This window comes from Gracilinanus agilis, chromosome 1 (genome assembly GCF_016433145.1).
Source record: "Gracilinanus agilis isolate LMUSP501 chromosome 1, AgileGrace, whole genome shotgun sequence".
Classification (NCBI taxonomy): Eukaryota; Metazoa; Chordata; class Mammalia; order Didelphimorphia; family Didelphidae; genus Gracilinanus; species Gracilinanus agilis.
The window spans coordinates 371,430,455-371,457,113 of NC_058130.1; the positions used below are offsets into that span (position 1 = coordinate 371,430,455).

A 26,659-nucleotide genomic window follows, 5' to 3' on the forward strand; every position below is an offset into this window, starting at 1 on the left:
TTCCCCCCCATATCCAATGCACATTTCTACTGGTTTTAACATATTATCAATAGTTACATTGGTATGGTCATTTAGTGTCTACATCCCCAACCATGTCTTCATCAACCCATGTGTTCAAACGGTTGTTTTACTTCTGTGTTTCCACTCCTGCAGTTCTTCCTCTGAATGTGGGTAGCGTTCCTTTCCATAAATCCCTCAGAATTGTCCTGTGTCATTGCATTGCTGCCAGTACAGAAGTCCATTACTTTTGATTTTACCACAGTGTATCAGTCTCTGTGTACCATGTTCTTCTGGCTCTGCTCCTTTCACTCTACATCAATTCCTGGAGGTCTTTCCAGTTCACATGGAATTCCTCCAGTTTATTATTCCTTTGAGCACAATAGTATTCCATCACGAGCATATACCACAATTTGTTCAGCCATTCCCCAATTGAAGGACATACTCTCTTTTTCCATTCTTTTTGCCACCACAAAAAGGGTGCCATGTAATTTTGCTAAAGCACAGGTATGATCCTGTCATACTCTCTTCACTAAACTCTATTGGTTTCTATTGCTTCTACAATTAAACATAAAGTCCTTCATTTGAAATTTATAAAGTTCTTCACAGCCTAACCCACAACCTATCTTTCTAGTTTAATTTTATATTACTTCCCAGGACACATTCTGTGATCTAGCCTTCTTCTATCCCTCATATACAGAGTGGTATGTTGGTTGTCAGATGCTGACATTGCAATCAGAAATACTTTGGTTCAAATCCTGCCTCTGACACTTAAAAGATGTGTGATCTTTGATAAGTCTTTGTTATTTAACTTCTTTTAAGATTCAGTTTCCTTACCTATATAATGAAAGGGTTTGGTACTGTGACCTCTAAGATCACTTTCAGCTTTAACTTTTTATCTTGAAGTCCTATTTGTATACCTATTTGAAATGACTCCAAGACTAGAATTCACATCTTAGAATCTCTTTTTACCTTTAAGATTCCAGTCAAGTGCCACCTTCTATGTTAAATCTTTCATATCCCTCTCAAACCTTGTGTTCTTGTCAAAATCAGTTTGAATTTATATTCTGCAGAATTTATTTATCTACATATTACCTCTCCAATAGAATATAATCTCCTTGAGAGGAGGAACTTCTTTTCTTTGTTGTCTATGTATCCCTAGAACTTAGAATAGTTTTGGGCACAAAGAAAGTACTGACTAAAAATGATTTTGATTTAATGAGTTTATTCTTGAAAATATGAGAATGAATGAGCTCACCAAGAAAAAAATTGAGAGAAAAGAGTTAAAAGAATAAACCCAAGGACAGATTTTAGGTTTATCTAGTCTTAGAGGGTGGGATAAGGAAAAGAAGATGAAAAAGGTATAGGAAAAAAGGATGTAAAGAGGTAGGAAAATGATATATAAAACAAGGAAGGAGACAGTTTCCAAAAGAAAACAGTCGTTAGCTTCCGATGATGGAGACAGGCCGAGTTAGATGGTGACTCATAAAAAGGTCAGTTGATCTAAAACTTAGAAGCTAGTGAATGATAGTCAATTTTTGAGAAAGTATTTTCTATAGAAGTGTGAGTACCTAGGCTAGGTTGCAAAGCATTAAGAAATGAGTTATGAACTTATTGAAAGAAGTAGAGATATGTGTGAGTATTCACACACACAAACATATATACATATATACAAATACATAAATACATACATATCAGAAAAGCATTCTGAGCTAGGGTTTATGCACATATATGTATATATATATATATATATATATATATATATATATATATATATATATATATGTCACTGACTTCCCTGTATCCCAGGGAGGTGAAATTTGTCATCTAGTAGGCAACTCTGTTCCTCCTCATGTTGCCTCAGGATTTCCATTGTCCATTAGGTCCTGCACTCTTGGCACTACTTACCCAGAAAACTCCAGAAAGTTGTAAATAGATGTTCATAATTCAGATAATTCAGTAAACCTTTTCAGTGGCTTTTGTCTTTCAAAGCTTTCTTAAATAACCAAGGCCATACTGCCCTTCATATGCCCCACAGAAATCCAAAAAGATTTAGCTTCAAGTCCTATCTCTCATATGTCCTGGCTGTGAGACCTTAGGCAAGCCACAATCTCTACCTCTATTCAACATTACAACATTTCTAACAGAAGTTTCCTTACCTTCATCCGGTGCCTATTTTATAGCATTAAAATTGTAAGAGAAGTAGAATAGTAGCTCAAATGAGTAGTAGAATCAAATTCAGGATTGTTATTTTTTGGGGGGGGTCTTGGTTTTTATTTTTTTATTTATTTTAGGGGAAAAAGAACTACATATTTTAGGCTAGTACAAAAATACATTGTGTCTAGTTCTTTCTCACTATTAGAGAGGGAAAGACAATGCACCTTAAAACCAAAAGCTTTGAGACAAGTATGACCAGATTAAAGTGAAGTGATTTTTCTTCTGTGACTTATCACATCTTCTATTTTTAAAATTTTTATTATATTTTTCTTTTCCAGATTACATGTAGATGCAATTTTAAATAATCATTTTCTGACATTTTGTGAACCATGTTCTCTCTCTCCCTTTCTTTCCTCCCCACCCCTATGAAATGGCAGGTAATATATATATTACCTTTGCCTATTATGCTATAATATATATTTCCATGTTACTCATTTATGAAAAAAGACATGTTGCTTATAAAAGAAAAAATCATGAAGGAAATAAAGTAAAGAATGGAATGATTCAAATTGTATTCAGACTCCATCAGTTTCTTTGGTAGTAGAAAGCCTTTTTTCCTCATGAGTCCTTGGAAGTTATCTTGGATCCATTCATTTCTGATAATATTTAAGAAATTTAGAGTAGACCACTGTACATAATTACTGTTAACTGTGTACACCATTCTGTTGGTTCTGCTCTTTTGCTTTTATCATGGAGCATATGATTTAAAGATAGAAGAAACAGTAAAAGTAATCTAACTCAAACGTCATATTTTAAAGATGAAGTACATGAGTCCCAAACCAGTTAAATGACTTGTCCAAAGTCATATAGGAAATAAGTTTCATTTTCAAGATTTGAGTACAGATCATCTTACTTGAAATTGAACGCTTTTTCCCCCTATTATCCTTCAGTAATCTGGTCAATTCTGATTATACCTCTTACTATCTTTGTCATTCCGGACTGGATATGACCTCAACAAGGATTCCCACACACCTGGGAATGCTGAAGACAGGTCTTCTCTCATTTGGAATAATGCCTAAGGCAATGAGCCAGAGGGAAATGCAAACACTAACACAGAAGGACAAATTAAAATCAGACTCTCCAGACTATGTCAAGGGCAACATTTCTCTGGATATCATGTTCCAGACAAGTCTTGTCTCTATATGCAGATTCCCCAATTGGCAGAAACTTCCCAGACACACCAGGAAGCACCTAATGTGAATGTGAGAAGTGGAAGATGTCCAAGTCTGGTGAATATAGTCTCAGATTTATTGTTTCTCGTGAGATGGAGTGAGGGAGGTGGAGGAGGGGGGTGATCTAGCCTTTGGCTACAGCTGGACCATATGTGAGTCCCTGTAGCCTTGATGCTTCTCTACTTCATAGTATCCATTTAGAAAAAAATATTACAACTAAACTGTTGACAGAGAAGAAGGAGGCAATGGTGAGGGAGAGATGGAAGAAACAATAAAATCAATTGATGGATCAAGATCTGAAAGGCAATGGAAGAGCATGGGAAGAATGTGGGTAGGAAGGGTATCTTAGAAAGGAAGAAAGGTGAGCCAAGGATTTAAGTTAGAATCTCCTTTAAAAAAAAAAATGCATTGAAAAGAGAGTAGGCAGCATTATACAATCCGCATGTTTTATCTGAAAGAAGTGAATCTTTAGATGTTTACAGCCAGCAGGAAGAAATAAAGCTAATCAGGTTTCGTCTCTGACATTTTCTATTGAATATGAAAAGCATCAAACATCATATTCCATTTATGACATGTCCATTGCCAATTCCAAAGGAATTATATAATCCTTAGTCTTCATTCATGCCACTTCTGAGTTTTCCTACTTAGCAAGCCTCCAGGAATGTCAAGAAGAATTATATATATATGTAAAGCCTGACAGATCAGGCAAAAAAATTCTTTTTTAAAATTTTATTGTTTTTTTCTCCTATGTACCAATATTTTTAGCAATGAGATGCCTGAAAGGTATTCTAAATTATCTGACATGTCCTTCATTACATTTGTCAAAATAAAATTTGATTAAATTAAAAATTAAATCCATAATTGACTTCTACCAATTAATAGCACCCTACAGAGGGTAATTTGTGAATATTTGTGTCATATTTGTGAACCAGAAAATGTAATCTTTCTATGAATAGTAGAACCCCTCCACCTATGTGCTGATAGCCAGAATGTAAATAGAAAGAAAATCTCTATTGAAAGAGAGATAGCCCTCAGCATGTAGCAAAAAGTTCCAACATCTGCTGGTCACTTCATGTTCACTAGAATAAAGGCCAGGTAAAAAATGGAAAAAAAATAAAAAGACTGTATTCCAAGTGTATGTCACAAAACCACAAAAGGTCTGTTTTGAAAAGAACACCTGAGATTTGGGTTTAAATTCATTCTGCTTATATAAAATCTATTCATAAAATTGTAACAAAAAGTATCCTGGAGGAAACCTGCTTTATTCAAATTTGTCCAGATACAAAATTTCAGGAATGTGTGTATATATATATATATATATGTATGTATACATGTGGGCACATATATACATGTATATGAGGTCAGGTCTGCCTATGTTGAGTTGGGGGTTTTTGTTTGTTTTCATTCCACTGTTTATACTCTATTTGACCACTGTTGTATGTCTCTAAAACAGACTGGGTAAGAATGGCCACTCTTGCAAAGAAAAGTATGTAATCTAATTTGAGCTGTAGTTTGGAGCTTTTATGACCAATTTCATGAACTCTAAGGAAAAATAGTCCTGAATTGACCAGTCTCCTACAGTCTCGGGATTATGAAAGTTAGGTCATAATTAGACCAAACTTCTTAAAGTGGCTTTAGATTAATGTAATATTCTAACCTGCTCCAGTTCAAATAGATGTCCTATAATTTCCAAAACAACCTAGACTCTTGTATGAGTTGTTCATGACCGCTTAACCTAAAGATCATGAACTTGTATGTGTGTGTATAATTATTATATTATATCACAATATTTTGTGCACTTATGTAATTTTGTTTATACCTATACATTTTGTTTGTTTATACCTATACATATATACATACATATGATGGCATCTCATTTCTATTGGTTTCCTTCATGATTCTATTTTCTTTTATGTATTTAAAGATATTATTCTGAGAACAGATTCATAATTTTCAGCAGATCTCCAAGAATTTCATTCCTCTGTCTCTCTTTCTCTTTCTGATTTTCTCTAAAACACGCAGACACACAAAACAGTGTTAAGAATCTCTACTCTTGTTTATTAAGTACCTACTAGTTTGGCATATACGAAACTGTTACACACCCTTATCCACGTAGCATCCTACTTCTCTTAGATTAGGCAATGGCAAGCTTTGGTGTACATGCCAATTGTTTTTTTTTTTGTTTTTTATGTAGGCCTATGAACACCACCTATTTTTGCCTACTTGAGCCTCCTGCTACTGCAGTAGCACTTCATAAGTCACTGCTTGTTAGGGTTGACATAGATAGGGTTCACAATTGGATGGTTGTTGTACCAGATGATTTCTGTGTGACTTTCCAACTCTGAGATTCAAAGATTCTATCTCACTCTCAAAAGACTTGCTTACCTATCTTCATAAGAAGTGAGATTTGGTGTTTGGCCACCACCACAACTGCTATTTTGCCCTCTCTCCTCTTCCCTTCCAATTGTGGAGGCTAGACAAGGATTCAAAAACTGTTAGATTGCTATTGAAAGTTTGCAGCTACTTTTTAGAACTGCATTTAGAATATTCTTATATATTCTGATTGCTTCTGCAACACTTTGGAATATTCTCAAACCAATTCTAATCTGTCTTCTCCTGCTATTCCACATGTCACTAGCCTGAAGACATTAGCATCTGACTAGCTAAAATTTATCCTCAGTTTTAGTTTGATTTGTCTACCATGACCTACAAATCCTTTCTATGATATCTTCAGTAATTGTGTTGTAGATATCCCCTATATGATTAACTTTTGAAAATGTTCTGTCAAAAGGAGAAACAACAGAAGAGACTGCATGGCCCTAAATAGTGTTCATTTTAAAAAAAAACCTCTAAAATTAGCATACATGGAAATACACTATGTTCTAAAAATTGGCCTAGGCATGTCCATTGTTTCATTTTGTTATAAATTATAATCATAGAGAATTGCTTGGGTTAATGAAAGATTAAATGACATGTCAGAGTTCCTAGAGAATTTCCAGAGGCAAGATCTGAATCTATGACCTTCAAAATCCAAGGTGAGTCCTTCAACCATTGCACAACCCTTACATTGTTAAAAAATACTATACATTCTGCCTTTTCTGAAACATGTCATACTAAAAGTATGGCAATTCTATCTCTGACTGCAGAAAATATAACAATTTAATGTAAATCTGACCAAATAGTGAGACAAATAGGTCAATAGTACATACCTATTAAATTTCTATGGACAGCTGCTCATTTTGTAGGCCTGGCACTGTGTGTATGTGTATGTGTGTGTGTGTAAAAGTTAGTTTGCATGATTAATTATTTCTACTAGACATGTCAATGATCAACATTTATGTGTTCTCTGAAACCTTTAATGTGATTTCTAAACATGGAATTGCTACCAAATTCCTCCCATCATCTTCAATTGATAACTCTTTCTAGGGATCCTCAACATGTCTTCACAATTGACATACAATTATATTCTGATTGGCATTCCCTTTGGACTTCATTTGTTGTATTTGACTGAAATTTACTCTTTCATCTATGTTCAATAGAACTGTCTCTTGTTCATAAATTACTATTGTAGTTTTCTCTAGCCCAGACTAGAATTTTCTTTTTTGTGATGATGGCTGGCCATGTTAATTCCAGTTCTTTAATGTATATATGCATTTATATATATATATACACACACACAAACATTTTTCCTATTTGCACATTGTGGACTTTCTTGGCCATTTCTAAGTGTACCCCTAATCAAATTGAACAATGTCTACTGTCATCCTACATCAGATTTAATGGTGTGATATATTCACAAGTACCAGGGTAGCAAAGAATTAAGACTAAATTAATTGCAAACTTCATTTATATTCATAATTTAAAGTTGTAATTTGATTGAATGTGGAGAAATTAAATTAAATGGAAGACAAAATGTAGCCAAAAGAAATGATGGAACAAAAATTTAATGTGTATGTATATTCTAAAGCTCAGAGATCTGTGATCTAACCAATATAATCAGATTCTACTTAAAGCACTTAGTCATTTTATGCCATTTTTAGTACTGAGACACTTTAAGCCAATTGTTTTTTAACTCCTAATAAGCAATGACTACTAACCTAATAATAAATAATGGAGCTAGATTTCCAAAATAATAATTTGGGGGGAATGTTTAAGGTAATGTTCTTTGCTAAAATAAGTGTTAAAGTCTTTTTTAAAATGTCCTAACATTGCACCTACATTCACCATGACCCATTTTAAGTGAAATATATATATATGTATATGTACATATACATATATATATGGTCAAAAAAGTTATTTTCTTCCACCTTAGACTATTTCCCCAAGAATTTTATTTTAAATGTATTCTATGCTCCAGCCTATCTGAAGTAGTAGCTATTCTCCAAATTTGATATTCTATCTTCCATTTCAATGTATTCATTCATACTAATCGCCAAGTGTAAAAATGAGTTCCTTCTCTAAACTCTCAGAATCCTTTACTTAATATCAAGTATCCCCTCTTTTATGAAGCTTTCCCTGATTCTTCCAGTTGCAGTAGTTCCTTCTCTTTCTGTATAGTGTTGAAAATAGGGAACCAGATTTAGAGACAGGAAGATTTGGGTTCAGATCACCCCTCTGACACTTTCTAGCTGGGTTGCCTGCCAAACTGGTTAAACTCTCAGAGACTCCATTTCCTCATATTTAAAAATATTAGGAAGGGGATGGCTGAGTTCTCTGATTGGATCTGGCAATAAATTTATGATCCTATAATTTAACTTTTTAACATTTAACTTTTTGGCATTTGTTGTGCAAAACTGCATAAAACCTTCTTGATACATTTGCTGAATTAAATGAAAAATTAAGTTAAAGTTGAGATTTCTTCATTTTTGTGGTGTTATGATTTTAAGTGGTTAAGAATCATTCAAGATTAAAGACCCAAGGGCATGGTAAGAAGGCTGTATAACTTTATTAGAAGATATAACTTATTAATGGAAGAGTTTATGACCAAAGATAAGGTAGCTAGGATCATAGGAAGTAAAATGAATAATTTTTAATTACATGAAATTGAAGTATTTTCATATCTAAAACCAATGCAAAATAAAGTAGGAAAGAGGGGAATTTTTTATTTGTTTCTCCTATAAAGACCTAATTTTCTCATATGTATAAACAAAAAAAGATATTATCATAAGCAAATGGGGGAGGGTGTGTAAAAAAATTACCTCTTAGATCTATGTATTAGGGAAAACTTTATGACCAAATAAGAGATAAAAAGAATCATGGGAAGTAAAATTGATAATTTTGATTACTTTAAATTAAAAGTTTTAGCACAACCATAAATTATTATGTTTATTATGGCAAATTGAAAGAACCTAGGGGAAAATTAAAACAGACATATCTGCTAAAGACCTTATTTCTCAAATCTATGGGGAACTGAGTCAAAATTATATAAACAATATGAGTTATTCCCCAATTGTTAATTATTTTTATTATTTTTAAACCCTTAACTATTGTATATTGGCTCCTAGGTGGAAGAATGGTAAGGGTGGGCAATGAGGGTCAAGTGACTTGCCCAGGGTCACATAGCTGGAAAGTGTCTGAGGCCAGATTTGAACCTAGGACCTCCCATCTCTTGGCCTGGCTCTCAATCCACTGAGCTACCCAGCTGTCCCCCCCAATTGGTAATTTTAAAAAGAAGTGCTATTTAAAAAAGCAATTCTTAATCTGGCATTTGTGACATTTAAAAATAATAATTATATTCCAATATGATTAGTTTCCTTTATAATTTTTTGGATATAAGTTTATTCATTTAAAAACATGGCTCTGAAAGGTGGTTCTCAGGCTTCATCACACTGTTAAAAGGGACTGTGATAGAAAAAATGGCATTTGCTCTGCACTTATAGGTTGAAGATTCTGTGACTTTCTGAATATAGTAGAAGGTATTTACTTACCAAGACATTCCTTATATCAGTGAAATCAGAGGACTAGCCCCTATCCAACTGAAACCTTCCATTATTCTGTGCTATAACTGTGTAAGGCAGGTCATAGAACTCTGATTCTTTTTTTCAGTGATATTTGCCTTCCTTTTTTACTCTTAAAGATATATGAGTCAGAGTAGTTCTTTATAGGGGATGGCATGAACAGTTCTTAGATTTATTTAGGAAGAGAAAAGAATCTCACAAGAATGATACCACACAAGTTCTACCTTGGTGAATTCTTCTGAGGTTATGCCTATGGTGATGAGTATGGATGTCTGATTGGTATATCTGTGATGAGGAGACAACTTAGAAAGCAGTTGTTGGGCAACATCAGTTCAGTCATTGCAGTGAGAATTGTTTTCTGGAAGAAAATTTATGTTTGAGTACTTCCAGTAGCCCAAGGATACCCTAGAAGACATCTTTTTATTTTTTATTTATTTTGAATAGTTTTTCCCATGACTTTCCTCAGGCTTAGGTGTAAGCTTTTGATCTCACTCTGAACTTGATCAAGTCAGGGGCTGATCAAATTCTAGCCCCAGGCTTAGGCTCAAGGTTTTTTTTTGTTTTGTTTTGTTTTGTTTTTTGGTCTCAATGTGTTTTGATTCAATCAGGCATACCTTTGATTGCCCTGTCCTGGAGCTCTGCCCTTAGTTTTGAGCAAAAAGATCTGGGGTAGCTCCCCCTGTGAACTGTGTCCTCACCCCAAACAGTGGATTATGTCCTCATCCCAAACCCAGACTGGGGCTCCTGGCTTCCATTTGGTCCCCCAAGTATTTTTTTTTTATCCTGGGACTCCATTCTAGGAGCATAGGGCCACAACCAGTAGGCAATGGGTCCCTCAGGGTCACCCAGCTGGGAAGTGTCTGAGCCCGGATTTGAACCTAGGACCTTTCGTCTCTAGGCCTGGCTCTCAATCCACTGAGCTAGCCCAGCTGCCCCTACTTTAGGTTGCAGTTTCTTTAGCAGATGTAGTTTTTACAGGGTGGGGTTGCTAGCCCCATGCCCAACCCTCCTCCTTTTTCATCCAGGCTAGGGACTGTCCTTAGCCCAGGAATGGTAAGGGTGGGCGATAGGGGTCAAGTGACTTGCCCAAGGTGACACAGCTGGAAGTGTCCGAGGCTGGACTTGAACCTAGGACCTCCAGTCTCTAGGCCTGGCTCTCAATCCACTGAGCCACCCAGCTGCCCCTAAGTATTAGCCCTCTTCAATCCAAATTGTCCTGGGTTGGGACTCCAGACTTCTCCACAGGTTTGAAATTTCAAGTAGTGTGAATTGACTTGGACCAATATTTGTCCAGGCAGCCTCTCAGGGTCTGTTAGCTTGAGCTTAAATTCAGAACCTGTGACAACAAATGTGGGGTGGAAGTGGGGGAGTTTGTGGTTTGCTCTTGCCTTGCTCTTCACTCCTGGCTATAGCCTCTTGCTGGCTCTTCTCTCCTCTTACCTTAGTTCCCTAGATGGTCTCTACCTACCTTTTGAGTTTTTCTTCTCTTGAAAGTTGTTTCACTCTATCTCCTTCTTGTTTCTTTCACTCCTGTATTTGTTTTGTGGTGATATCTTGGTCAGAGAGGATTCTCCTGGAGAAATGGAACTGCTGCTTTAGTTGCTCTTCCCTGAGACATCTTCTAAGGTGAATTTCAGGTGATAGAATCTTCCACACACCTTTAAATTCTTTCTTGGGCAAATCTGCCTCCAACCTCTAAGCACTAAACATTTTCCTTCCCCGTGAATCAAGTGGTAGGAATGGGAGGTTGGGGAATACTTAAATTGCATTTTAAATTGGTTACAGAAACATTTCTAAACCAAAAGCAGAAAAGCTTTTTCTTCTGTCTCCAAATTCAGTTCTTATATCTTCAGCATCAAAATCCAATCTTGAAAATAATTGCCTTAATTTGTCCTTTCAAACAATCTGTGCTAAGCAGCAAAGTTCAGTAAAAAGGGGAGTAAACTTGGAATCTCAAGACTGAATACAATTCCTGGATCAGCTGTTTATCACCCTTGTGACTTTGGACAAGCTAATATCTTAGGGCTTTAATTTCCTTAGAGGAAAAAGAAGAGAGTGAACTCTTTGATCTCTCAGGTCCATTCTAATTATAATTTTATGATGCTATCATAAAAAAAGTTTTTTTTAAATCAGAGAAGTATCAAGATACCTCAAATATCTTGATATCCAGCATCTGAAGCATCCTTATTGAGAGATGGATCAGAAGGAATGAGAAGAATCAAAATAATCATTAGGATTGAGAGGATAAAAATTTTTTTCTTTTCTTTACTTTGTTGGTTAGTGTTTATAGGATATACTGCTAGTAAAAATTCCCCCCCTAATGACAAAAATCTAAGAGAAGATTTTGTATAAGGGTTAAAATAGGAGTTTTGACAAAGAAGAGAGCAGCTTTTAATAAATTAAGTTTAATGAGAATGTAGTAGAGTTGTAAATTAATATTATCCCTTTAAGCCAGAGAAAAGAAAACTTCTAGTAGCTTTTAACATTTAACAATTTAGTTTTATTAAAATAGAAATAGTAAAAGAATATAATAAAATGAATATAGTAAAGGAGGGAAATATAGGAAAGAGGTAGAGAAAGAAATTTTCCTAATATCTAACTAGCTATCCTATAACTATCTGTAATTACTGCTAATAACAAGCACTCCACAAAGTTCCAACCCAATCAATGTTTAATCCAACCCCAATTAGGACTGTCAATGAAGAACAGCCACCTACCAAAAGGTTCAAGGAGGGGGAAAAAATGTAACATCCCAAACCAAAAGCAAAAACCCAAAAGGCAAAAAGTCCCCTAATGGCTAAAGCCCAAAGCTCTCTCAATAAGTTCAAGTCTGCTTTTATATTCCAGCAACTAAACCCCAACCACTAACTAATCATCAACCCACACTACGAACAACCAACTTCCAATGACCATGACCAACTTCCCTGCAACTTCCAGCCCTAACTGTCAGCAACTGTCAGCAACTGACAACCCAGACCAACTGATGGTGGCCAAAAAGGGGGCTCCTAGATTCCTACTGCCTGTCACTGGAGGCTGGTTAATCTCTATGGAGGACCTCCAGGTCCCCCATTAAATTAAACATGAAATAAAGAATTCCTTTTTAAAGAAGAAAAAATAATGTTCTAGGTAGAAACAATTAAAGATAAATGAACAAGGAAAGGGACTGTGTGTCCTTCCTGACAAATAGAAAAAAAAAGTAAAACTCAAACACCCAATAAATGATCAGTAGCTCTATGAGAGTTCACTTTCTTCTTATTGCACTAATAATACTCATAATTATTCTATCTCTCAAATTAGAAAAAAAGTGAATCAAATTTTGTGCATTAATGAATGAAATAAGCAAACAATTATGAAGATAAATGAATGAATAACCCACCTCAATGAACACTAAAAGTGTCAGAACTCTATATTATGCTCCATAAGGAGGCGATATTCATTTTATATGAATTCTATGATCAGTGGTTATGGTAGATTTTCTGTCTTGACCATAGGAGATGAGAAGCAATTAGAGGTTTGAGACTTGGCCATTTTATAGATTATCTAGCATCAAGGCACCTGATTAGTCATTCAGCATTTAATAATTAAATATTTTCTATGTGTCAGTGAGTGTACTAGATGCTGGGGATACAAAGAAAGGTAAAAACCTTTCCCTCTGGGAGTTCCAGTTCTAATAATTGAGAGAACATATGACTAATTAGGGATATATGGGATATGTAAAGAATGGATTAAAAGTAATCTCAAAAGGAAGAACCAACTTTGGTCATGGAAAGGAAGAGGAACAGGGAAGGAGATTTGAGCTGAGTATTGAAAGAAGCATAGGAAGCTAAATGGAGATTTCATTTTTATTTTCTTTAGATGTTTTGGCAACACCATCCTTCCCTTTCACCATCATCATTGAGAATGAGCCAATTATAGTCATAGTCATGCAATTCATGGAATCTTTCTCATCAGAATGTTTTCCTACCAAACAAAACTTTAAATATATATATTTTTATGAGAGTCGGGCCTAGAGACAGGAGGTCCTAGTTTCAAACCCGGCCTCAGCCACTTCCCAGCTGTGTGACCCTGGGCAAGTCACTTGACCCCCATTGCCCACCCTTACCAATCTTCCACCTATGAGACAATACACCGAAGTACAAGGGTTTAAAAAAAATATATGGCTGACTGATGAACCCAATACCCTCTCCAATTTATGGGAATGACTGATGAAATCTACTCAAAGAATTATTGTGGTTAGATATAGGGAAAGTATATTTAATTTATTAGGACAAATAAACAAATATGGCACATTTGAAGCTGTGAATGCAAAACTAGCTTAGTGTGAAATGGAAATACTGACAGTTTATCTAGATTTTCAAATGATATTTTAATTATTTTTTGTTACAGATTGAGTTTCCATAGCAACAATTATAAACATAATAAAAAAGTAAAATCCTTTAACTTTTTATCAGAACCATACTAACTTGTGAATTCAGCCAAAGAGCAAATGAAATATCATTAAATAATATGCATTCAAATTAAAGACATAACAGCACATTTTTAGTTTTTTTAATTTTTTAATTAATTTATTTATTTAAAATATTTTCCCATGGTTACATGATCCATAAATTTTCTCACCCCTCTTCCCTACCTCCTCACAAGCCTAACATGCAATCCCACTGGGTTATACATGTATCCTTATTCAAAACTTATTTCCATATTATTCATATTTGCAATAGAATGATCTTTTAATATCAAAACCCCAATCATGTTTTTCTTCTGCATTCCTACTCCCACAGTTCTTTCTTTTTTAATTCAAATTTTATTTATCTATTTTTATTTTTCCATAGTAAAGTTTTACTTTTGCTAAAAATATTAATGATCTCAGAAAATATTTCCAATTTTTCTTTTAGCAAAATCATTAAACAAGGAAATGCTAATCTAATATGAGTAAAGCAATACAATAGAGGTTCTAAAATTTAACAAAATCTTTGGGTTAGGGCTGTTAAGAGAGTGACTGCCAGTTCCTTTTAATTGAAAGCTGATTGTTCTGTCTCCTAAAATATGAAATGGAAGAAATAAGCAATGCTTTTCACATATGAACCAATATTTTCCTCACAAAAGTCTTCTGAGGAAAGATCAGGGAAATCTATGGTATGCTGATAGGTGGTATGTTTGGCATAAGGCTGAACCTGGAGTCAAGAAGACCTGAGTTCAAATCAATCTTCAGATACCTGTTAGCTGAGCAACTTTAGACAAATCATTTAACCTTCATTTGCCTCAATTTTCTCAACTGCAAAATAGGGATAATGATAGTACTTACCTCCCAGGGTTGTTAAAAATCAAATGAATAGATATTTGAAAAGTGCTTAATGCCTCACATAAAACAGGACCAATATAATATTATTATTATTACTTGACCTATACATCAGAAAATCTAGGTTCAAGTCATGAACTGCATAACTATTAGCTCTCTGATTATGGTCACATATCTTAACTTCATCTTTCTCATCTAGAAATAATGGATGACTATTTGTGCTAGCTTTTTAATGATTTGTATGATAAAAGTATCTGTAATTCTTAAAATATTATAAATAATATTTTGTCATTCTTTTTATTAAAATTATTCAATTGGACCAGACTTTGCTATGCCAGTGGTAGAGAATCTTCCAAATGGTCATCACCTACCTACTCTTTTGTTTTATTTTCTCTGTTGATCCTTCAAAATAAAAGGGTCTCTTTTCAGGTAGTGGCCTTTAATAGGTAAATCTTTGGCTCAGAATATTTAAAGGAAATTTCTGGCAGTATGACAAACTGTTAGATTTTTTCTTAAAAAGAATTGCAGATATGTAGGCATAAATAGAATCACTCTCATTCTTTAGTAATTCCCAAGCAAAATATATAAAATCATACATACTTCCAATGCCTGTTATTATTATACATATATGAGATTTGCAGTTTCTTAAAATGTTTTACTGAAGTTAAAATTATTTGATAGCAGTCAAAATTCACCTCTAAATTCCCTTTTCGATTAAAAACACAAAATCAAAGATAAACGTTTTCAAGGTGGCAAGGAAAGAAAGCATTACTCTTAAATAATGAAATGTGAAATCCATTTGTTCTCAACTGGCAGGTAGTCGTAAGTCTGGCAATGGAACGTGAGGTTAAAAAAGCCAATCTCTAAGTCATCTATTATTGATATAATATTCCCATTTGCTAAGATTTTCTATACTCTTTTCTATACTCTTCCCCTCTTTTTGCTTGTTTTGTACAAGCCAAAAACAAGCTATCAATACAGAAATAAGGTTATTCTGGACAGGAAAGATATCTAAAGGACATAAGTAGAGCGATAAGTGTGTGTGGTAGTTTCCTACTACTATTTGTATTAAAGGGGTTTCCCAGCAAATTGGAGTTTAAATTTCATAGCACTAGGGTAAAGCAATGTTTTCCTTCATAATTAGTGTCACAGGAAAGATTTCTTTTCTTGTTTTGTAAGATGTAGAATGAAAACCTTTTCCTTAAACTTTTATGGGAGATAAAGTACATATAATTGTAAGTGTTCTTTAAAATAAGAAACAATAATAGCAAGACTAATATTCACCCATATTAAAAACAATAGGTATGTGAAGGACAGTGGAGAATTGGGTTGAGTAGCTGTATTGACACAATGAGGTTACGCAGTGGATACGGCACTGGACTTGGAATTAAGAAAGTCTAAGTTCAAATCTGGTCTCAGACACAATCTGTTTGACCTTGGGCAAATTGCTTAAGTACTGTTCCTCAGTTTTCTCATGTGTAAAATGGAGATGATGGCATTTATCTCTCAAAAGAGTTGTGAGAATTAAATGAGATGTTTGTGAAGTATTTAGCACAGTGCCACTGAATACATGGTAGCCATTTTTATTTGTTTACCTTATTAATGAGGTTAAGGTCTTTGGTTCGATTCCCAAGAGTATCCATTCATTTGTCCATGAGATATAAAGAAGTTGAGGGTGGGGAAATCAGCATGAATCCACCCCTTCAGCAATTCTTTATTCCTTTAAGGAGCCATAATTTTATTGATGTGCATGTAAACTCTCCACTGACATAATCAACCAGTAGGTCAATAAGTATTCACTAAGGACCTACTGCAGGCAGCATACTAAATGCTTATAATACAATTACAAGTATAAAAATGTATCTTCCCTCAAAGAGTTTACATTTAACAGGGAAGATAATACAAAGAAAGGAACTTAAAATAAGAGAGAAGAATCTATTATTGGTTGGGTACTTTTCTAGACTAGTAGTAACTCCCAGAACTTGTGTTCTGCTAGAATACACTTTGAGGACCCCCCCCCAAATCAGAATCTATTTTATAAAGAGACATTAGAGTAGGACTCTAGTAGGGGGAATTACCCTTACTTTAGATTTAAAAGAAGGACAAATAAGCACATCCTCTGCTGATCTTGCAGTAGGTAGGGCAATAATATTCACTGTGTATATGAGGGACAGTCCATGCATGAAAGTATGCCCTATTTTATAAATGAGACATTTAAATACCAAGAGATATATAAATACCAAAAGATTTACCCAGAGGTCATGCAGCAGAGTTCAATGGAAGAATAGTTTTGTATCTCTGGTTAACAGTGATGCTAGCAGGGATAATTATAACAACAACTAAATTATGCCTTTGAAGGAGCGTATGGGGATTATTAACTTCTCCAAGTATATGTTCCCCAAAGATTTCCACCTTCCTGTGCTCTTTGGGAACGTGACATTTAGAAAGAAAAAGAAATGTTTTAGTTCACTTCCAGATTCACCAATATGTTTCTTTACTTAACTTTAAGGTCCCTAATATAGGCAAATGAAGTCTCTGTTGGAAAATGGAGAAGCTATTAAGATCTCTTAAGGGAGCTTTTAGATTCAAAGAAAGCCTCATTCGGATTCCATCTGTTTCCTCCTCACATATTTGCTAGCTTTGCATAGTCTAAATTAGATGATGCCCATATATACATTTTTAAAAATTCAGTGAAATAAAATCTTAATATGGAAAATATGATAATAGGAGCTCATATGACTAAGCTGACCATAGTATTAAATGTGTTCTTTATGTTATTCTGCACTGTGTTCTGTGCTGGGGGCAAACACACACACACACACACACACACACACACACACACACACACACAAAAGTATTAAGTAGTCCCTGACCTCCAGAAACTTACATTCTAAACAGGGAGATGACATGAAAATAAAGAGGTACTTACAAAGATACATAAAGAGATATAGTAGGTAGCTGTAGAGGGGAAAGGGGAGAATAGAAAAGACTTCCTATAGAAGTCCTACAGATGCAAGAATTTTAACTGTTTAAAGGAAGCTAAGAATTCTAAGAAGTAAAAGTGAGGTGGGAGTAGAATCCAGATATCAAAGACAGTCGATGGAAATACACAAACGGAGTATCTTGTGTAAGGAAATGCAAGTAGGCCAGTACAGCCATGTCATAGAGTGAAGAGAAGGAAGTAAAGTGTAAGAAAACTCAAAAAATAACTTGGGGACAGATGGTGAAGAACTTTAAATGCCAAAGGACTTTTTATTCCATTCTGGAGTTAATAAGAAGCCTAAATGAACTGAAGTTTATTGAATAGGGAGCGGCACAATGGATAGATGAACTGCTCAGCCTGGTGTCAGGAAGACTCCTTTTTCTGAGTTCAAATCTAGCTTCAAATACTTCCTAGCTGTGTCATCCTAAACAAGTCACTTAACTATGTTTACCTCATTTTCCTCATCTGTAAAATCACCTGGAAAAGGAGGTGGCAAACCACTCCAGTATCTTTGGCAAAAACAAAAGCAAATGAATGAACCAAAAGCAACCACATGTGATCACATAGAGTTAGATATGACTGAAAAACATCTAAACAACAACAACAAAAAAATCATAGAACTAGAGCTGAAAAGGTCATTAGACATCAATTTTGTCATTTTATAGATAAGAAAAATGAGGTGCAAAGTAGTTAATTGATTTATCTAAGATCATATATGTAACAAGTGCAAAGGCAAGATTTGAATGATGTGATTGCAAAGTCAATTTTCATTCTTCCATATCACAAATAATATCATCCACATTTATATAGGACTTTAAGATTTACAGATTGATTTCATTACAATAAACCAAAAAAGTAGTAATAAAGGTGTTATTACCATTTTAAAGATGAGGAAAGAGTCTCAAAGATTCTTGACAAGGGTTGAGTAACAAGTGCCCAATGAAGGATTTGAGCCCATCTTAAATATAACTCTTTATAAAGTAAGACAACACTTTCTCCCCTTCTAATAAAAAAAAAACAACCAAAAAATTCTAGACCTTATTGTCAGTATTCTAGAAAAATGTGTGCAGATCTAAATGTACTATTCAGGAGAGATCTTGGTTAAGTCATATGTGACCATGAGCCCACAAAATGGAAAGAGAACATCAGAATTAACATTGACAGTTTGCAAGACCATTACATGTACAGTATTCAAAGAAATTCTACAATGGTGACTTTTTTTCAGTTGTTCTGAACAGTGGGGTCTATCTGTACCATTACTTTTTATTCTCAGAGATCAGAGTATCTTTTTTGTGACCTTTCTCTCAGATATCCATAGTCATTGATACTGTGTGAATGGTTTTGATGAAAAATAACATTAACAATAATCCTTTTGCCTGGCAGCTATGTGTTTGTCTCAGAATTATTAACATGGGTACAACAATATTTATAATGCATTTAATAATACTGAATTTACTAATAGTGAAGTTTTTTCTCTTTTCTGAAAAGGTTATAAGATGACTAGAATTTCTGGCTTTTTTTTTGTAATGTCTAAAACCAGAAAATCTAAAAAACAACAACAAAAAACAATCTGAATTGTATTGAAAAAATATATAATAGCCTGAGATTTTTGAGTTTATATTTCTAGTTTCTAAAGATGATTTCAATGATTTATCATATTTTTAAACATATGTTTGTTTAAACAGCTCATCTCCATCTTATTAATTTTTTTTCTTCTTGCTTTTTAGGAAATTGTCAACTTCAATTGTAGGAAGTTGGTGGCCACAATGCCACTTTTTGCTAACGCTGATCCCAATTTTGTGACTGCCATGCTGAGCAAACTAAGGTTTGAGGTTTTCCAGCCTGGAGATTATATTATTCGAGAAGGAGCTGTGGGTAAAAAAATGTACTTCATCCAACATGGTGTTGCTGGTGTCATCACTAAATCCAGTAAAGAAATGAAACTGACGGACGGCTCTTACTTTGGAGGTTAGTGAAAAGCAAACAGAAGTAAGGTAGACTGGAGAAAATCTCAATTATATTCTACCTACAAAGGATACCTGTTTTTTAATATTATTGTTGATTGTGGATTTCCACTTGGATTATTATGTGGGGGTTGTTGAATAACATGTTTTCATAATACATATGCTCAGTAAAAATAAATTTGGTATTAACAGTACCATTTTTTTAAGTACAGGAGATTTTGGTCTGAGGATGATGTTTACTAGTAAGTGTCCAATCAAAATTTTGGTGATAAAAGGATGCTTAGAAAATGAGTCACTTTCATTGCATTTAATATGACTTTGATGCTTTTTTGGGTATCTTTGATGTCATTTGCTTGAACCATCAACAGAACACCTCTTTTGTAACCAAGAAGTGCAGTTAACCAAAGCAAAACTGACACATATGTCATGTCTGATATCACATGTATATTTTCAGTAGGGTGGAATAGTGGAATGACCACTGAACTTGAAGTCAGGAAGACTTGGGTTAGAATCCCAATTCAAATTGTGTGACTCTGAGTTACCCTACACTCTCTGTTTCTTTATCTATAAAATGAAGTCATTGGATTTGATGACCTCTAAGATCCCTTCCATCTCTAAAACTATGATCCTTTGAGGTAATGATCTATGATCTTCCATTTTTCTATTGGGAAAAAGAAGACTAATTATTATTAGTCTTCTGTCATCTCTCTTGTTTTGAAGATGATGAAACTGAGGGGCAGAGATGTTAAATATATAACTAGTTAGTGACAAGAGAAGGATAGCTAGAATTTGGTCTTTTTACATGGTAGCAAAGTGTCTCTCTAATCTTAGGAAGAAAGATTCAACTTGAAACATATCAACAATCTCCAAGGAAGATTTAAAATGCCTATATTCCTATAAGAGTGATTTGATGGAAAGAGAAATGCCTGATAAAAAACAAGTGCAGTTTGGGTCATATTGGTAATTGACATGAAAGCTTGAAGATACAAGAGAAGAATAGAGCTTAAAGGATAAATGATTCATAATATGATAGTGGGGGAAAGGGGACTATAGCCATAAAGGTGAGTAGTAATACAAAATGAATTTGATGAAGAAATGAGGGGAAAAGGTGATTTTAGGAAATATATAAATGGTTTTTAATTGTTTTTTAAATAGCTGCAGGGAAAAAATGGTAAATAGCAGAAAGCCGAGAAGAAATTAAAACAGATGTAAGTCACAGGATAAAATGTTGGGCTTGGAAAAATAAAATGTCTAGCCATCAGAATTTGGGAGGAGAATAATTGTCAGAACTGTACAGGAAGGAAAGTACAAAACATTCACCAGGCTTGCAAGTTTGTTTGGTGGAGTTGACAGAAATCATTCCCAAGGGAGAGATAAAAGATTTAGGAAAATAGATAAGGCGATCACCCTTTTTCATAAATTTCAGGTAGAAGCAAGATATCCAGAAGGAGATGAGAAGACAGTAGAACAGATATACTGTATAAAAGAAATATTGTCAAAGCTAAAACTGTAGATACAGGACAGTGATAACAGAAGATCCCCAAGAAGTTGACAGAGAAGAAATAGTGAATGGATGAGACAAAAAATAGAAGACAATCATGTTTAATAATAATGGAAAATATGAGAGAGGAAGAAGAGCCCCTAAGGGGGATTCAAAACTTCACAAAGGGAAAATGCATGTCAGTGGAAACCACGGACAAGTCAAAAGTTTTTTAACAGTTTTCTAGAGATAAATCAACAGATCCATAGAGGACCATAAGCATTTATTATGCACCTACTATGTGACTATCACGTTGAAAATTATTTTACAAATGGTGTCTCATTTGGTCCTCACAAATCCCTATGATGTAGATGATTTTATAATCTCTTTTTTACCATTAAGGATACTGAGACAGAAAAGTGACAAGTGATTTGCTCAAGGTCACACAGTGAAGAAGTTTCAGAGAGTGGATTTGAACTCAAGTCTTCCTGACTCTAGGTCTGCCACTTTATCCATTTCATTATCCAGCTGCCCAAGGAATATCAAAAAAATAAAAAAAAAGGACATGAGGCATATATAAAAAAAAATACTGGCAAAATGATCAACCAGACAGGTGAAGAAAGTCAATAGGAGCCAGGAGGAAGAGAGAGACACTGGACAAAGCACAGAATTTGGAATTAGAGGACTTTACTCTGCCATTTATGCCTTCTCTAACATTGGTTCACTGTGCCTCAAGTTTCTCACGTCTAAGGTGAATGAATTGATCAAACCAAATGGTCTTTAAGGTCTCTTCTTTTTTTTTTTAAACCCTTACTTTCCATCTTGGAGTCAATATTGTGTATTGGCTCTAAGGCAGAAGAGTGGTAAGGGCTAGGCAATGGGTGTTCAGTGACTTGCCCAGGGTCACACAGCTGGGAAAGTGTCTGAGGCCAGATTTGAAGCTAGCACCTCCCATCTCTAGGCCTGACTCTCAATCCACTGAGCTACCCAGCTGCCCCCTAAGGTCTCTTCTAACTATATGGTCCTATGAGTTGAAAAAATAAAAATTTTAAAAGCTAGTTTAAAGATTCTGTAGTCTCTAAAGGTAGGATTATGTAATCTGTGTCGATTGTTTCTAGAAGTGAATTAAAAAAAATAACCATTAGAAAATCTATGGATTATGCTAAATTCCTGCTTCATTTTTTAAAGAGTATTCAATAAATTACTAGTGTTGTGGCTTGATAGTACAAATTGCTTCATTTATTCTAATTGTTCTTTTAAAAAACACACAAATAACATTCTTTCTAAAATCTAGATTCTAGTCTCTCATCGTCATAAAATCTCTAGAGTTTAAAGGAAACAAAGCTTTTCTAGTCCAGCTTCTACTTATAGCACAGGCATCATCTACAACATCCCTGACAACTGGCCATTCACCTTGCATTTGAGGACTTTATGCAGCCATCCTTTTGTGGAGCAGCTCTAAATGACAGGAAGGGTTTCCTCACAATATTAAAATGAAATATGCTTCTTTCCAATGTCCACTCCTTGGTTCTCAGAAGAATGAATATAAGTGGCAACTAGGTGGCTCAGTGGATTGAGAGCATCCTGGCTGTGTCTGACCCTGGGCAAGTCACTTAACCCCCATTACCTAGCCCTTACTGCTCTTCTGCCTTGGAACCCATACACAATATTGATTCTAATGTAGAAGGTTAGGGTTTTTTTAAAAAAAGAAGAAGAAATATAATATATCTTCTACATGGCAATGGCTTAAGTAATTGAAGACAAGTTTTTTTTTGTGTTTTCTTTTCTCTAAAAAAATCATTTCTTCTAGACAATCATGACCAGTTTCTTTCCCCTTTAATACATCTTGGAATCTTATCACCATTTTGTTCCCTCTTTCCTTTAGTTTTTTTGAGTCTCTTTTTTATCTAGTGAACAGAGGTAGATACATTTTTTCAGATATGATCCAACCAAGACACAAAACAATGGAATTATCAGTTTTCTCATTCTGATTATTATATTTTTATTAATGCATTCTAAGCTGCAATTGGATTTTTTCAACTATCATACCATACCTGCACAATAAAACCCTTCAGGCCTTTTTTTTGAAATAGTTTTTAACTTGTCCTACTAACTTTGCATAGCCTTTTTTTTTTGCTCTAAATGCATAACTTTGCATGCACTCTTATTGAATAAAATATTATTTTATTTGGGCTATCATTTTAGTCTGTCAAAATGATTTTGAATTCTTAGACTTACATCCAATGTATTATATTTTCCTTCTAGTTTAATTTAAATAATTCAGGAGATACATATGAAAATTTGATATGTATTCTAGTTATATCTGTAAATGTTTTTAAAAATTGTTGAATAGCAAAGGTCAAATAGAAAGCCCTGGGGCACATTGCCTCAAACTCACACTTAAATAGAGATTGAAATATTTTTGAGTATAGTCAATCAGCCAATTTCAAATGTTGTATTCCTAGCTATACTATCGCCTCATTTATGTATCTTCACCTTTTCTCCGAAGAGAGCATGAAAGATCCTTAAAAGCCTTCCTGAAATTCAAATATGACATATTGCTAACATTTCCCTAAGCTATCAGTCTAGTATACCTATTATAAAAAGGAAATACTTTTAGCGCATCATTAGCTATCTGCAATAAGCTTTGTCCGATGATAGCATCTGGCACATTTTAGGTTTTTAATAATGTTTGTTGACTGATTTGTAGCAATTACCACTCTTCTTTCTGCTTGCAAATTATTTCTTTAACAATTTTTCCAGGAATTTTTAAGCAGTCCAAAACAATTTCACTACTTGTGCTTTGGAGGAATTGCCTTTTATTTACCTTTGGAATTTAGGAGGTTTTTTTTTTTTTTTCATTTCCTGTCTCAGGCATCTTGCAACTTCTTTATACTTTCTTAAAGATCAATGACAAGAATTCACACATCACATTTTGAGTGAAATGAATTTGTTTGTTTAGTGAACTTATTTGCTCTTTTTTTAAAAAAACAACATTTTCATTTGTTTTAATCTATTTTTAACCTTTTCTTAGTTCATGTTAGATCATGAAATCTGAAACCTCTGTCTCTTTCTGTCTCTGTCTCTGTCATTATCTCTGCCTCTATGTCTATCACTGTCTTTATCTCTGTATCTGTCTTCATTTCTGTTGCTTTCTCTATATATCTCTATCTAGATCTCTCTGTCTCTGTCTTTTATCTCTGTCTCTGTATCTCTGTCTCCCTGTCTCCCTATCTCTGTTTCTCTGTCTGCTTCTGTGTCTCTGCCTGTCTCTGTCTCTCTCTCTCTCTGTGTCTCTGTCTTAGTTTCTCTGTCTCTGTCCCTGTCTCTCTCTCTCATATCAATGAAGTAATAGGTCTCTACTTTCTGTGTATTTCTTACCTAGAACATTGCTAATTTAGTAAAAACACAGCAAAAAAGGTGTTACAGCACCAACCAGGAGCTGGTCCTGGAGAGGAAAGCCTCAGAAAGCCTGAAGTATAGCCTGGAGGAGAATGAAGATGTGGCAATGCTGGGTCTCCCTTTTATATGACGTTTTGGGGAAAAACAACCAAATTAGAGAGTCCACAGGAATATAGGATACTTCTAATATGTAATGCCCAGTGCTGTAGTTAACTACTATTTCTGGGTGATTGTAGATAATTTTAGGATGTGTATTGTGAATATTTCAAAGCATATTGAAAAAGAATGCACTTTAAAATACTAAATTAGTATTTGAGAATAAATTTCCTTTCAAATACTGGATCAGCATGAACACAGAGATATAAATACTAGTAGCATGCTTTGAATTCCATACACACACACATACACATGGAGTATATATATATATATGAATATATATATACATATATATGAATATATAGATAGAAATATATTTTGCATGCACACATATGTATATATAACTTATGTATGTGTTTTATATATAATTAAAATATAAAATAAAAGGTGGTGAAAGAATGTAATTGATTCAGAAAATAGAAATTTAATATTCCCTATACTATGCCCCAAAGAATGTCTTGCTATTTAGCATTGAATATGTCCCGTTATGAACCTTTCCATTCATTTCTCCCCATCCCTTAGATCCTAGGATCATAGATCTTTAGACTTGTGTACAAGGATCTCAAAGGCTAACTTGCCTAATTCTTTCATTTTATAACTGAAAACTGAGACCTAGAGGTTTTGAGTCACTTGATCAGTCACATTTTAATAAATTGACTTCCTCTTCATTTTTTCTCAGGCCATTTTTCTCATCCATACATAGAAACAGATGCTCATACATTTTGATAAAAAGAATTACTAAAGGCCCTTATGGTCATGATAAATACAAATCAAAACAATGCTTTTGAGAAGAGCATGAGTTGGTGTAATACACAGTACAAATATCCAGAGTCATGAATTCTTATATCTTCAGTATTTGTGTTTTTGAAGGCTCAGGATCTGTTGAATGGTACTTTCTAATTTGGTTAATATTGAGGTAACTTAAAGTACCATGTTGTTAGTCAGAATGGTGAATGAATGATTGTAACAATGAATGAAAATAATTAGCTGAAACACTAGGGGAAAGTGGGAGAAAAGTGTGAACTACAACCATAGATTAAGGACTCTAGTTTATTCTTACTTGATGCTTTATATCCTCTAACTCTGCTGAACCTCAAAAGAGCCCTGTGAAATATGAAGTGCAAATAATATTATTCCCATTTTACAAAGGGCTCTGGGTGAGGGTTAAATGTCTGCACATTTAGGCAAATTTGCACAATCTCTACAATTCTAACTAGGGTTGTACCAGAGTTCCCAATGGGGAAATTACAGTTCAAATCAATGTATTCTGAATTCAGGTCAAGTGCTTCAGTGTGATAATTTCTCATAGGGAAGTACACAGGTAAATGACTCATGTGAGAAAATTAACTTGTTTTGAGTATTCGTCGAAATACCTTTAGCCTTTTATTCAATAAAACAAGACAGAAAATATATTTTAATTGTCCATAAAAAGGAATAAAAAATGAGCCGTCACTGCTCTCCTTCTTCGTATTGACTCATTACCTCCTGCAGCTTTTATTCAAATTCTTTTGGGGCAACTTCTCAAAGACCTTTATTAAATTAATTTCATTTACTGCCAGACCAGAGCCATTATTGACAACATTCTATTATCTTCATGGTAGTTATTAATACCAAAGAATATATGATTTCTTTGGCTTGGAGAACACTTGATGTGCAAGCTATCTCCTCCAATATATATCATGATCTACTTAAGACTATGTAGGTAAGTCAAAAAAAGATATCTAAAGAACAGAGGTTAAGTGACTTACCCAAGATCACACAGTGAGTAAATATTATAGGTAGAATTAGGCATGATTTGAAGCCAGGTCATCACAACTCCTGCCAGCAGTCTGTCCATAAAGACCAGCTTTCTTCTATATATAAACTTATAAACAAAAAAAGTAAATGGAGTATATTAAGTATAAAAGGGGGAAAAGCAGTAATATTTAAGAAGACCTTAGTTCAAGCCCTGCTCATGGCACATATAGGTTATGTGACCCTGGATGAGGACTTAAACATCTCAAATCACCCAGAAAACTCTCTAAGAATATGTTAC

At 34.4% G+C, this 26,659-nt stretch overlaps 1 protein-coding gene across 1 annotated transcript in view; it reads left to right on the top strand.

Annotated features, from left to right (window-relative positions):
• HCN1 (hyperpolarization activated cyclic nucleotide gated potassium channel 1) overlaps positions 1 to 26,659 on the top strand; it is a 641,980-nt gene that overhangs the window by 545,773 nt on the left and 69,548 nt on the right. The window contains exon 6 of the mRNA XM_044657751.1: positions 19,350 to 19,590. Coding sequence (XP_044513686.1) covers positions 19,350 to 19,590 — 241 coding nt within the window. The remainder of the gene's footprint in view (positions 1 to 19,349; positions 19,591 to 26,659) is intronic.